The sequence below is a fragment of the Phoenix dactylifera genome, chromosome 4 (genome assembly GCF_051530095.1).
Source record: "Phoenix dactylifera cultivar Ajwa chromosome 4, Ajwa_hap1_PhDact_Kaust_v1.1, whole genome shotgun sequence".
NCBI classification, from domain to species: domain Eukaryota; kingdom Viridiplantae; phylum Streptophyta; class Magnoliopsida; order Arecales; family Arecaceae; genus Phoenix; species Phoenix dactylifera.
In genome coordinates this window covers 40,197,717-40,209,789 of record NC_143193.1, presented here as the reverse complement: position 1 = coordinate 40,209,789, position 12,073 = coordinate 40,197,717, and the positions used below count along the sequence as shown (strand labels likewise).

Below are 12,073 nucleotides of genomic sequence, written 5' to 3'. Positions count from 1 at the left end.
TATGAAAATGGAGAACAATAAATCTATAATTTTTTCATCTTGAAAATGGTTCGTACTTCATAGTTTCCAGGCTTTCGTTCAAGGTTCGCAGTACCAGTGCTTATAGCTCCATACTGGGTGTACTGTACATACTGGTACTTTATCGATATTTGGTATGGAGGCATACCAGGTATTAGTATGCCAAACTGACCCTAAAGCAAGTATATCTTTACTCTCAACATGGTATCACTGTGGGGTCAGAAACTGAAACTAGGAACCTTGCTTGTATTATACCTAATTTTAGTTTGTTCAGTCCAAGATGCCTATAATTGGTAAACTAAAAATATTTCATCCCTAGCTATAATTGAAGCAACCTATCTACTACTCCTACAAAATTTGCTTAAAATATTCCCTATCACAATCACTAGTTTGGTGCTCATGAATATTTCAGCTAGAGATAAAGATTTCGAATTTGGAAAAAATCCAACATATTGGTCAAAATTTGGATAACTAAAAAGCAAGTTTGTGAAAAGGCCTAACTAGGCCAATCGGTTGACCCCTTTTATGGTCTAGGGGGAAATCATTTGGCCATGGGAAAAATCAAGACTGATTCAAGATTTTTCAATAATTTAGAAAATATGGTTACTGTGATCATGACTCCTTTGGGATGTACATTCTTTCCTGAATAATATTAAAGGGTGCAAGAATTTTTATTTTTAGCACCCCTAAAAAATTAAGTTAGTTTTTTCCCTTTTTTTGATAAGAGATATTACAAATTTTTAGTACATTGAAATATTGTGCAATTCCATACGTATACCGGTCCTCTTGTCCTTTAAAACTAATCATTGGGAAGAAAAATATCTAAAAATTCTCCTTTTCTTGATTCTAGAGTGATTCCTATCATATGTGTGAAACTTTATGTTTTGCATGGAGGAAACCTTCATTGATAAACTATTGAAAGGGCATCCATTTCTTAGTAGCTAGAATTTTCCACTTATGGTCACGAACCCACTTCTTGAACCCTTGGAAACTCATCCAAACGCCTACTTCTTAAATGTCTTCTTACTAATTTTTTTAAGAGTCCGACTTCCCTATATTGGCACCCTATCTGTTTCTAGCAACGAAGGTTCATTTTCTTGGTGCCTATAGCATGCCACTCTTGAAAGTTTCCGAAAGAAGTCATTGATTAGAATTTGCCGAGTTTCCCAAGCATTCTTATTCTTTCATATTTTGCTTCAATAATGAAATCGTATGAAAAGATATCCTACAATCCATTATTTAGTTTTGATCATCTGTCATATCATGTTCTGATGGCAAATATTTACCCCTCAACAATAATCAAAAGTTTTATGTTTCATCCTATATAATTCTTATTTCTATCGAAATTGATTAGTTTCAGCTAGTTTTATTCGAAACTTATTGGCTTCAGTGGTTATGGCCGATTATAGCCAAAACGGATAAGCAAACTCTAGATGCTTTTTTCAGTTATGCTTTTAGTGTTTATAATTATATTGGACCCTTTCCTATATTTAGATACATAGGCTATGTAATATAATTTTCATTGATTTTCCTTTCTTCTCATTGAGTTCAAAATGAAATAGATAATGAATTTAACTATAACAAGCTAATTTATTAAAAAAAGGCCCTTACTGCAGCACATTGCAATGACTAATTTGAACAACGAAATATGAGATGTTTCAAGAATATAGTATTTTGTTTCGTATTAAATAAATAGCATTCTTTAACTACATCGAATGATTAAGTAGGTGCTTCAAAATTCTAAGAATTTGATGTATTTGTAAGTTCTACAAAAAAAATGAAGAAACATATTGGAATGTATTAGGACCTAAAAGGTTTTAAACTTGATAATCATGAACTTTCTAACATATGAAATGCACGAAGGAAATTCATGTTATATATAATATGTTCACAGTCACTCATATGCAATAGTGGCTTTAGCTTAAGATTGTGGAATCATAAACAAGAAAACTATATAACACAAAATATTAAATTTTATCTAATAACTTGAATTATTTTATTTTTCTTTGGTATTTTCAAAAAAAATCAATTTTTTTGGAACTTATAGCAAAACTTCTAAAACACTAAAACTGCTCGAACCGAAGCTCCACAAACTCGGCCTGGACCAAAAATAAAACAGAGCTTTGAAACATTGCATAATCTTATTTTTCATCTCCCATTTGTGGCATTGTTCATGAAAGTGATCAAGAGTAATCTAAGATTACATCTTTATCTCTTTCTTTCTTTCTAGTACTTTAGCTAGTTGATTTTTGAGATTCAAATTGAAAAATATGCACAACGAATACTTGATAGATTGTTGTGGGTACTAGCTAAAATCGAAGGGCTAAATTATTTAGAAGGACATCTGAATCTTATTGGGGGCACTATCCCAAATAGCTGCAACACTGAGGCTCAGAGTTTGATCCCTAGCCTTCTATTTCTAGAATATAAGTTTGGCAACGTATAACTTATTTTACTGTTGATATATGTTATGAATCGAAAAACGAATATTTCTGCTAGCTCTGCATGTTTAATTATAATTTATAATGTTTAGTAAATGTGCATAATTTGATTTTGTCCCAATCATAGCCTAACTAGGTCACATTGATTAGATTCGGTTCAATTTAATGATGTTAGCTACATATGAACACATTCAAAATTACCAAAATCCTAGAAATCTTGATTTGCATCATTTTATAACTAGAAGTCAATCATTGGGTGCCAAAACTATTACTAGCTTATGTGTGAGTACAATGTTCAGATGTTGTGATCCACTTCATGTTGCGATGTAAAATATAATATGGACCAAGATACGTTATAGTGGTTTGAATCAAACGGTACGAGGTGTACCATATCATATCAGTTTGGTATCGGTACCTGGCATGGATGGCGTACTAATAATTTGCACACCAAAAAAATCTTGTACCATATTGTACTGAGATTATGCTAGTGTGGCACCGATACGGATTCCGATACTGAGAAGGCAAACCTTGATCTGGACCATTGGTTTCTTTTGACTAGTGGATGGTCCTTTTGCCTATTAGATCTTAAAACATGGCCTCCTTATTATGGTGGCTTTTGTCTTTTCAAGTGTGAAATCTTCATCTTTAGAGTCTTTTTGGCAAATCTAAGTCAAACCTTTTTTATGTGATGAATTTTTGGTTGTTGAAGTTGCATCTTTTTGTCCTAGGTGGAAGGATATGATCTTATTGAAGCCTTCACAAGATCTTTATTTCTCTGTAGCCATCTAATGCCTTGGCCTTTGTCTATAATTACATTACATGTTACTCACACCACATTATATGTCATGATGTTGTACCCTTGCAGGGTGCCAATTAAGTGATCAATATGCTAAAGGTTCTCTATGACACTGCAGTCGATCACCATTCACAATTAGGTATGAAATCGATAATATTGGAGAAGACATCTCTAGAACATGCTTAGTTACTCAAATGACCATGTAATGTACAAATACTTTTGGGAATGGTTGATTAGCTACTCAAATTACATTGTTTTCTCTCTTCTTTTCGATCACAAAGCTTAACTGAAATAATTTAATGGGACCATATTTATGAGACTTCCAAATCCTTCCTAAAATATAGCAATTTCTAAAAACAAGGTAGTTTGGATTCCATAAAGCTTTCAAATTTCTCATTAAAATCTAACTGGCAATGGATCCTACAATCCCTACAACTTGGATACATGATAGATTTTGATAGGCCAAAAAAGAATCTTGACGTGATTTTCTTTTCATTAAAAACCAACCTTCCTAGAAAATAGTTTTTGGGCAAGAGTTGCATAGACTATTAAAATTTGCCATCTATTTGGGTTGCAAAAATTTCTCATAACTAAAGTCACAAAAAGTTTAGTCCTATCATTTTGCATAAAATTTCTTGATCTAAGGTATACCTAAAGTATGACTTTTAGATACTAATCCTTGGATAAAACCTACTTTAGCAATAACCCATAAAGTGAAGAAATTTGTAGGGGAAAAAAATAACAGTTATGGCCTACATATAGTTGTGAAAATGAAAATGATTGAGTTGAGAAAAATACTGAACTGCTCAGCCTTGGCACATGAAAGGGCTATACAAGTCGAAAAATTGAGCTTGAGAACATATTTTGAGAATAGGCTTGTTTGCTTAACAAACAAAGCTTGACTAGGCTGGATATCGCTAAACTTCTATTTACTTTTGCAAGCCCATTGAGTTTAGGCTTGTTTGCAGCAAATATATTAATTATATTAAATAATTCAATAAAACAACAACCAAAAATAGGATGAAAGATCAATAATGGCTAAATCTAAATCTAGTATCTATTTACATTTTTAAGTTCTCAATCAAGATGGTCTATTGGGAACTGATGATAAACAATCTTTTTTTACCATACCGTATACCTAAAGTAAGCATATCCTGATTCCTTATGAGCAACATTAGAGTTTTCACTGGAAGATACTTTCCAGTGAAGGCTCCATGTTGAAATTGAGGGATAGCATGCATGAGATGTTAATGGGAGTTATGTTTTGGCCGATGAACAAAGAAATCCAGCTCATATATGACTTGCAATTTAAATGCCTAAGTTGTAAAATTGTGTATGTTCCTTAGTGGCGGAAATATTCCATTTACAGTGGCTCACCTGCTTTGATTCTTTTTGGCGACTTGTCCCCACACCCTCTAAATGTTTTCTCAATAAATTTTTAAGAGATTTGCTTCCACCTACTTGCATCTAACATGCTTCTAGTAACTAAGGTTATGCAATCATGTTAGTTTTACTACCATGATTTCTTTGGTCGTGCAAGGTTCACTAAACTGGTATTGGAGCTCATATTGACTGGCGATCAATTCGATACAGTACCAGTATGTACCTTATTGAGCTAGGGCATACTAAACTGGGGCAGATAGAGAGAGGGGCTTATGGAGAAGGGGAGAGGGAGAAGGAGATCGGCAATAGAACCCCTTGAAAGAGAGTGGTAGCAAAACCCCTTCAAAGAGAGACAGATGAGGGCAAACCTAGTGGAACTAGACGGCGTCGAAGAGGGAAGAGAGGCACCAGTCCATGTTGAAGAGGAAGAAAGGTGCCAGTTGACATCAAATGGGGGAAGAGAGTGAGCGATTGAGAGATGTCGAACTCAAGAGCTCGAATTCAAGAGCTCTCTGAAACCTTCAGCCGAGTGGGGTTGGTGAAGATTTTGTAATGAAATGACTTTAACAACATATTATCTTGTTCTGTTGTCGGTTCGGTTCGGAACAAGTAGAGCTATCCTGTTTGGGTTGGTTCAGTAAACGCTGATCTTGTGTATTTGTATAAATAATGTCTTTGGGCTACTGGCTCTTGATAATGGCGATCCATTAAATTCTACTCCAATGTTCCTAACATTAAATTGATGAATTTAATTTTTCATTTCTTTATGACCATGACAAAAACAACAAACTATGTTATAATCCAATCCTTGGTATTCTACACTACCTTGCTACATTATTAAAATTCAATTTCATATTATTATCCAGATGTTATTATAAAGATTGATACTTGGATAGACTTTCAGCAGGTAAATAGAAGAAAGTTAAGAGAATAAAGGGATCATGGGATATCACAAATTTTTTTTTATCCTACAACTACAATTATTGAACTGACCAAACCTGGGCATAATGATGCCCCATTGTGGAGCGTTGGACATCCACAATGCCCATGATGAGATGCATTACTTTGCAATGCTTATACCAATATATGTAAAAGTTAATTATGAGTAAGCCAACCATAGATACTGGGATTGTTTTTCCTATTTCTATTTCTTTTTTTTCAGTCATATATAGTTTACAAGTTTGAGTTTGTGTTTGTGCACGCCTTCATCATTTATTGACGAATTTTTTTTGTCAATACAGTGATATGGTTTTGAATCTCAATTGCAGAAGCATGGCAAGCCGATCAATCACCGAGGTCCTTGATGGAGAAGACTAGCTGTCAAATAGAGCCTTCTGCAAAGGTAGCCTTCAGGAGGACAATAAAGAGGCTAGATTAACCAGCAAAATCTACTAATTTGTTGTTCGAATATTACATCATTGTGAAAATTTCATATGCAACATGGTAGATTTGGTGTCTACTTTGTGCAGCAGTTCAAATCAGTCAGCTTCCTAAGTGATTTTTCTATTACTGTACATGGTATCCAGATCTTTTGATGTCGTTGAGGACAAGAGATGCCTTTATTTGTTTTTCTCAGCCACTCACTTTTATTTCTACATTTACTTTTTTAGTCTCCTCTTATAGGTTATAAACTTGGTCCATAATTCTGACTTCTAATATTACAAACATCTTTTTAATTATATTCTGCATTTTTCTTGTTTTTGCCTAGTTTTGTCACCTGTTGATAGCTCATGGTTGCGCTCTTATCTTAAAATTGATTTTCCTCAGCAACCACATCATATCCTTTTTACAGATATCGCGTGAAGAACATTCAACTACATGATCCTCGGACTGAAAACCTTTTAATGCTTTTATAGTGCAAAATTATTTAGTACTACTTTAAACTAGTTTCTAAGTTTGTTGATTCTCCTAGTAGATGATATTTTTCAGTCCAAAGCGTGCACATGAAGATAGTCTTGGTAACTAAACTGAGAGAATACATCCGTTTTTTTCTTGATCAGCAAATTCTTCAGTAATTTATTCATATTCTTTTGTGGACTCTGATTTGGTCTTGTTGCATCGGAAAGCACCTTGACGTGAATTTATTGGTTAATCATTTGTAACAAAGAAAGGAACTCGTCACCTTCCAAGAACCTCTCTTAAAGGCTTTATTTAAAAAGTTGTACAAAAAAGACTTTCCATGGTGAGTTATATCATAAATATTCGCAAAAAAGAAGGAAAAATAAGCACACTTCAAAGTGTAACACAAACAAGAGTTTAATGGTGCATTTGTAAAGTTCAGTCAAAAATAATAATAAGAGGATGACTGGGCAGAACAAGTCTCATGAAAAAGGAGCGTGTCTACGCAGAATTCTTACTGTACCTATAATTAAAGATGTTTATGGATACAGATGTTTATGGGATAAACCCAGAATGACTGCAATATTCTTATCATCTGAAGCACGCTAGTAAGTGAAACAGACTAAACATAAATTAGGAACACCTCTCCTGCAACATAACCGAAATGGAGGCCCAGGATAGCATAATTCTAATGCAAATGGATAGATTAAGGGTAGAGTTCAGCTCAAATAAATGTAGCTGCAAAGTTTTTAGTCATGCTCAGAGCTACAAATATCTATCTGTAAGTATTTATGTATGTAAATGCATGCATGCATGTACGTATATATGCATATGTATATATGTATACATACATATACATGCATACATATATGTGTATATATAAACATATATCCCAGGAAATCAACTATTTAGTAGTGTTGCTACAGTGCCATCCACCTTGTTGCAATAAGAATAAATTTCTATAAAAAATTTGTGTATATAAATATTTTATCCAAAAAAATTATGAGATATGTCCAAGAGAAGACTACATTAACCAGAATGAGGACTTGCAAGTTCTAAAGCTTTATTGCACTCCAGTCTTCTTACAATAGTACTTTAGACTGTACTTCAATAGAAATAGTACTCTAGGTTTCACTCAAGCTTTTTTTACAAAAGCAGAATATGTACTATGATACTAGATAGATGACCTTTCAGATTTATATAGGACTTAGGACTTTATATGTACCTTATATAGGACTCAGAAAGAAACACATGGTAGAGATGGTGGGGCAGTGGCGATGATCGTGCTCTCTGAGCCTTCTTTGGAGGTCTATTTATCGAAAGAGAACCTTGAGTAGAGTCACCTCTCAAACTTAATTCATCTTGAAGTCCTTTGGGAATTTGATTGTGGTAGTCATTTCCATTACTTCCTATTTTAGAATCATAATTATAGAAAGGCTTATCATAGGCCGGGCTTGGGCACAGAAAACATCAAATTTTACATAGGCCTTCCCTGGAGCCCAACTTAAAAAGAATATATAGTTTATGCCTGAGGCTTAACCCATGATCCATTCTACCATAGAGATCACTTCTTGTTTGAAATCTGATTGTAGCTGTCATTCGAAGCTTTTCCGTTGGAATCTTCCCGATAGAAGGCCTTCGTGCTTTTTTTAACTTTTTCAAATCCTAACTTTAGGTATCTTGTCCTTCTGGTCGTTTTAATCTCTCAGCCTTAAGTCTTATCCTGAGCAGTCTACCGTGTCAAGAGATTAGTGATTTCTTCATCCTCTACTTGCTTGATAGGCGAGTAATGTGGTACATGGCTCATGATAAAGAATGTTGCAGTAATATCTATTGTCCTGAGTATAAGGCCGATGTAGACGTCTCTATTCTGTTTGCATGTTGATAGTAGAGATCTCTACACATTAACTAAGCGGCTGAGTGAACTCTTGTAACATTTTAAGCATTATTTTATGAACTTATAATTCGAGATCTTTTTCAGACAAATTTAGATTTTTGTTTTTCAAGCCTTGGATTACTTGTAGTTCAATTTGATACAAATCGTTGCTCCTTGTTGGAGTTCTTTCCAATTAGTATCCTTGAATAATTGGCTTTTCATTAAATAAATTTCATCTTTTTTTTGTGTGTGGTAAAAACGGCTACTCATTCATATAAGTCTAACATGAGTACAACTAGCCAAATCACAAGAAAGAAATGACATCAAAGCAAAAGGAGCATCTGATGCAGACGTCCGCAAAACATCCTTGGAGTGCCGGACAATAAAAGAGGCGACCCAGTCTGCGGCCTTGTTCGCCTCCCTAAACACGTGATCTGCCTGAAAGCCGCTCATCAGCTGAGCCATCCTATGAGTCTCCCGGATAAGGAGGTGACCATCACCATACCTGTCCGCCCCCCGAATCCAGTCGATCACCACCGCTGAGTCTCCCTCAAGGTGCACCCGCTCGACACCAAGCACCTGCCTGGCGTAGGATAAGCCCTCTCAGACAGCCCGCAACTCTGCCCCAACTACTGTAAGCCCTGGTGTACGCTGCCCTCCTGCGGCAAGCATCCTACCACAGTGGTCACTGATCACAAATCCAACTCCTCCAGTCACACCATCCACTGACCTACTGCCGTTGAAGTTTACTTTGAGATAGCCAAGGGCCCAAGGGGTGGGGGTACCTAAGAAACAGGAACTGATCATTTATCTTAGCGCAAAATCAGGAACTGATCATCTTTTAAGATGTCCTTGGGGCAAATAAATCAGGAACTGATCATTTATCTTAGCCAAATAAATTTCATCTTTTGATGTCCTTGGGGCAAAGAAATCAGGAACTGATCATTTATCTTAGCGCAAAATCTTCCCAGGCTAAATACATTAAGGTTAAAGCAAACTCTGGAAACTACTTTTCTAATTTTATTTGAGAGCATTTCTAGTGTTGCTCTAAATTTTAGCCACAATTTTGATAGAACCATATTGGTAAAATGCTGATATGATTTGTGAATTTTACAAACTATGAATACTTGAAATCAATATTTTGAATATAAAATACATTTGTCCAAGCATCTTGATAATTCCATTAGTTATAAGACTCAATCCCATGATTTTTTACCACTACATTTTTAGTAGTGTTAGGATTAAGAAAATGATCCCAATATTCAGAGAATAAATTCTTTTTATCAAAAGCTTAGAAAATGCGTATTCATTATGCCCTCTATAATTATGACGGATATTAGCATTCTATATCTGAGCAAGGATTGACTCATAAAACGCTTGATCCTTTTCTCTTGATTTAGGGATATAAAGTTTTCCCATGGATACATATTTTAGAAGGTCTTTTGTGGTAGCATTCAGGTCATGTAATTCCAAAGAAAAAAGTTTTTCTTCGGCTTTGAATATATAAGGGTAAGGTGGTTCCTTGAGTTTGGTATGGAAGGAGTTATTGATGTGGACAGAGATTTTGTGCTTTGAATTGGAGATAATCTTAGAGAGAGATTTTCCTGGAACACAATTTATTTTGATGAATTTCTCCTCCACCAATTTGCTGTCAGAAGACAATTGAGTTCCTCTTTGTTTGATAGTGAAAACTAAAGATATAGCTTGCCATCCAGTAAACACGTCTCAAAACTAGATTTTTCACAGCTTTCTGTAAGGCATCATTGGCTATCTTACAGTCGATATGAAGAAAAAATTGCTGAACAATTCTCTTTCAACTTTGGAAACTACCTTGACTATGGCAAGTATTTCTTTTTTAATGGTTGAATAAGTTTTTTGAGTATCATTCCATATGCTAGAAGAAAATCTTACCAATTGCCTCTTTCCATCAAGTTTTTCTTTTAAGACAGTTCCATAGCTATAATCAAATGCATCTATTTCTACAATTTTGAATGCATCTTGAAGGACTATATTAATACAAGGTAGGCATTTTACCTTCTCTTTTATTTTTCTTACCATTTCAATTTTTCTCTTTTAGGATTCTTAGTTTGTCAGTAAGGATTTTTTTGTTCATTGCAAAAGATTTATAAATTCTCGCACATAGTTAAGACATTTCAAAAAACTCTGCAATATTTTGCTATCTTTTATTTCATCAAAAAATTTTGTCAGCAAATTGAATGACTATTAATTGAGGAAATTTTATCATATTTTATCTTGAATCTTAAAAATAAAATTTCTATTTGAAACATTTTCATCATCATTGTAGAAATGGTCAATCCATTCCTGATTATTACTTTAAGAAAGATATTTTGAGTATTTTTAATATTGATCTATGTTTTCTAAAAATATTAAACATCATCAATATATTCTATTATAAAGTCAGTATATGGAAGAAAAAGATATCAAATTCCTTTAATAATGCCCAAAAGGTGCAGTGAAGGTAGTTTTGTATCTATCTTCTTCTTTTATTTATATCTGCTAAAATCCACATTTCATGCCGATCTTAGAATAAATTTGCAATCCTTGAATTCATCGTATCAAATCTTGTTTATTTGAGATTGAGTATCTTATCTGTTACATGAGCATTTTATAGTTTATCATTAGTCTTAGGACTCCTCTTTCTCTTTTGGCTGCAGTTTGTACGTAAAAGGCATCATAAGTCCAAGAAGAGGAGCTTTTTCTGATTGTTTTTTTCTCGAGTAGAAACTAAATTTCTTTCTTGCATATGTCTAATAATTTTTTATTCATCTGGAGGTGTCCAGCCTTTGTGGGGATTTTCTATTCATCAAAGTCAAGCATATAGGGGCATCGGGCCGTGCCGGGCCCGGCCCGGCCTAAGCCCACCGGGCCACAGACCAAACGGGTCGTGCCTGGCCCGGCTTGTTACTAAACGGGCCGTGCCTGGCACGGCCTACTTAACCTAAAGGCTAAGCCCGGCCCGGCCCTAGGCCCGTGGGGTGGCGGGCCATGTCGGGCCCGACACGAGACGAGCCGTGCCTCTGTCCAAAAAAAAATAGCCGTTATGGGTGGCCCATAACGGCTATTTTTTGGGCCCATAATGGCTATTTGTGGCTTTTTACCCATTTTGCCCCTCCCAACAGCCATAAAACGGCTAATTTGAGGGGTAATTTGGAAAAAAAAATCCCTTATGGACCGTTCCGGGCTGGCCCGCGGGCCGTGCTGTGCTTGGCCCACGAATCGTGCCAGCCCAGGCCCTTATGGGCCGTGCCGGGCTCGGCCCGCGGGCCAGAAATTCTTAACCCAGCCCGACCCCTTTTTATGAGCCGTGCCTGGCACAGCCCGCTTCGTGTCGGGCCGTGCCAGATCATGGGCAGCCCAGCCCAATGCCCACCTCTACATATAGGGCAGGCTAACTTCATGTCTTTTCCTATGCTAGAAGGTTGAGGGTAGCTCAGAACATATTTCTTCTTCAAATTTGTTTTGTGGAGTATATTTTTTCTTGAAATTTGGGATTGGATAGGGTTTTGTCTATTCTTGAATTCTGAATTTCATAGGATAATTTATTTATAAATTTTCTTTATATTCTATTGCTTCTTTAAGCTAGTTTAGAAATGATTCTTTAGGTTTTGTACAGAACTCAAACATCACTTTTTATCCATTGCCTTAGGTCATTATCTCTTATTCTAAGACAATGAAGGGCCAAGTCAGGGATAAAAAGGG

The 12,073-nt window shown here is 35.4% G+C and overlaps 1 protein-coding gene across 1 annotated transcript in view; it reads right to left on the bottom strand.

Annotated features, from left to right (window-relative positions):
- Positions 1 to 8,522: 8,522 nt before the first annotated feature.
- LOC103697170 (uncharacterized) overlaps positions 8,523 to 12,073 on the bottom strand; it is a 42,664-nt gene continuing 39,113 nt past the window's right edge. The window contains exon 2 of the mRNA XM_039133891.3: positions 8,523 to 9,138. Within this exon, the coding sequence (XP_038989819.2) occupies positions 9,100 to 9,138 (39 nt within the window). The 3' untranslated portion in view covers positions 8,523 to 9,099. The remainder of the gene's footprint in view (positions 9,139 to 12,073) is intronic.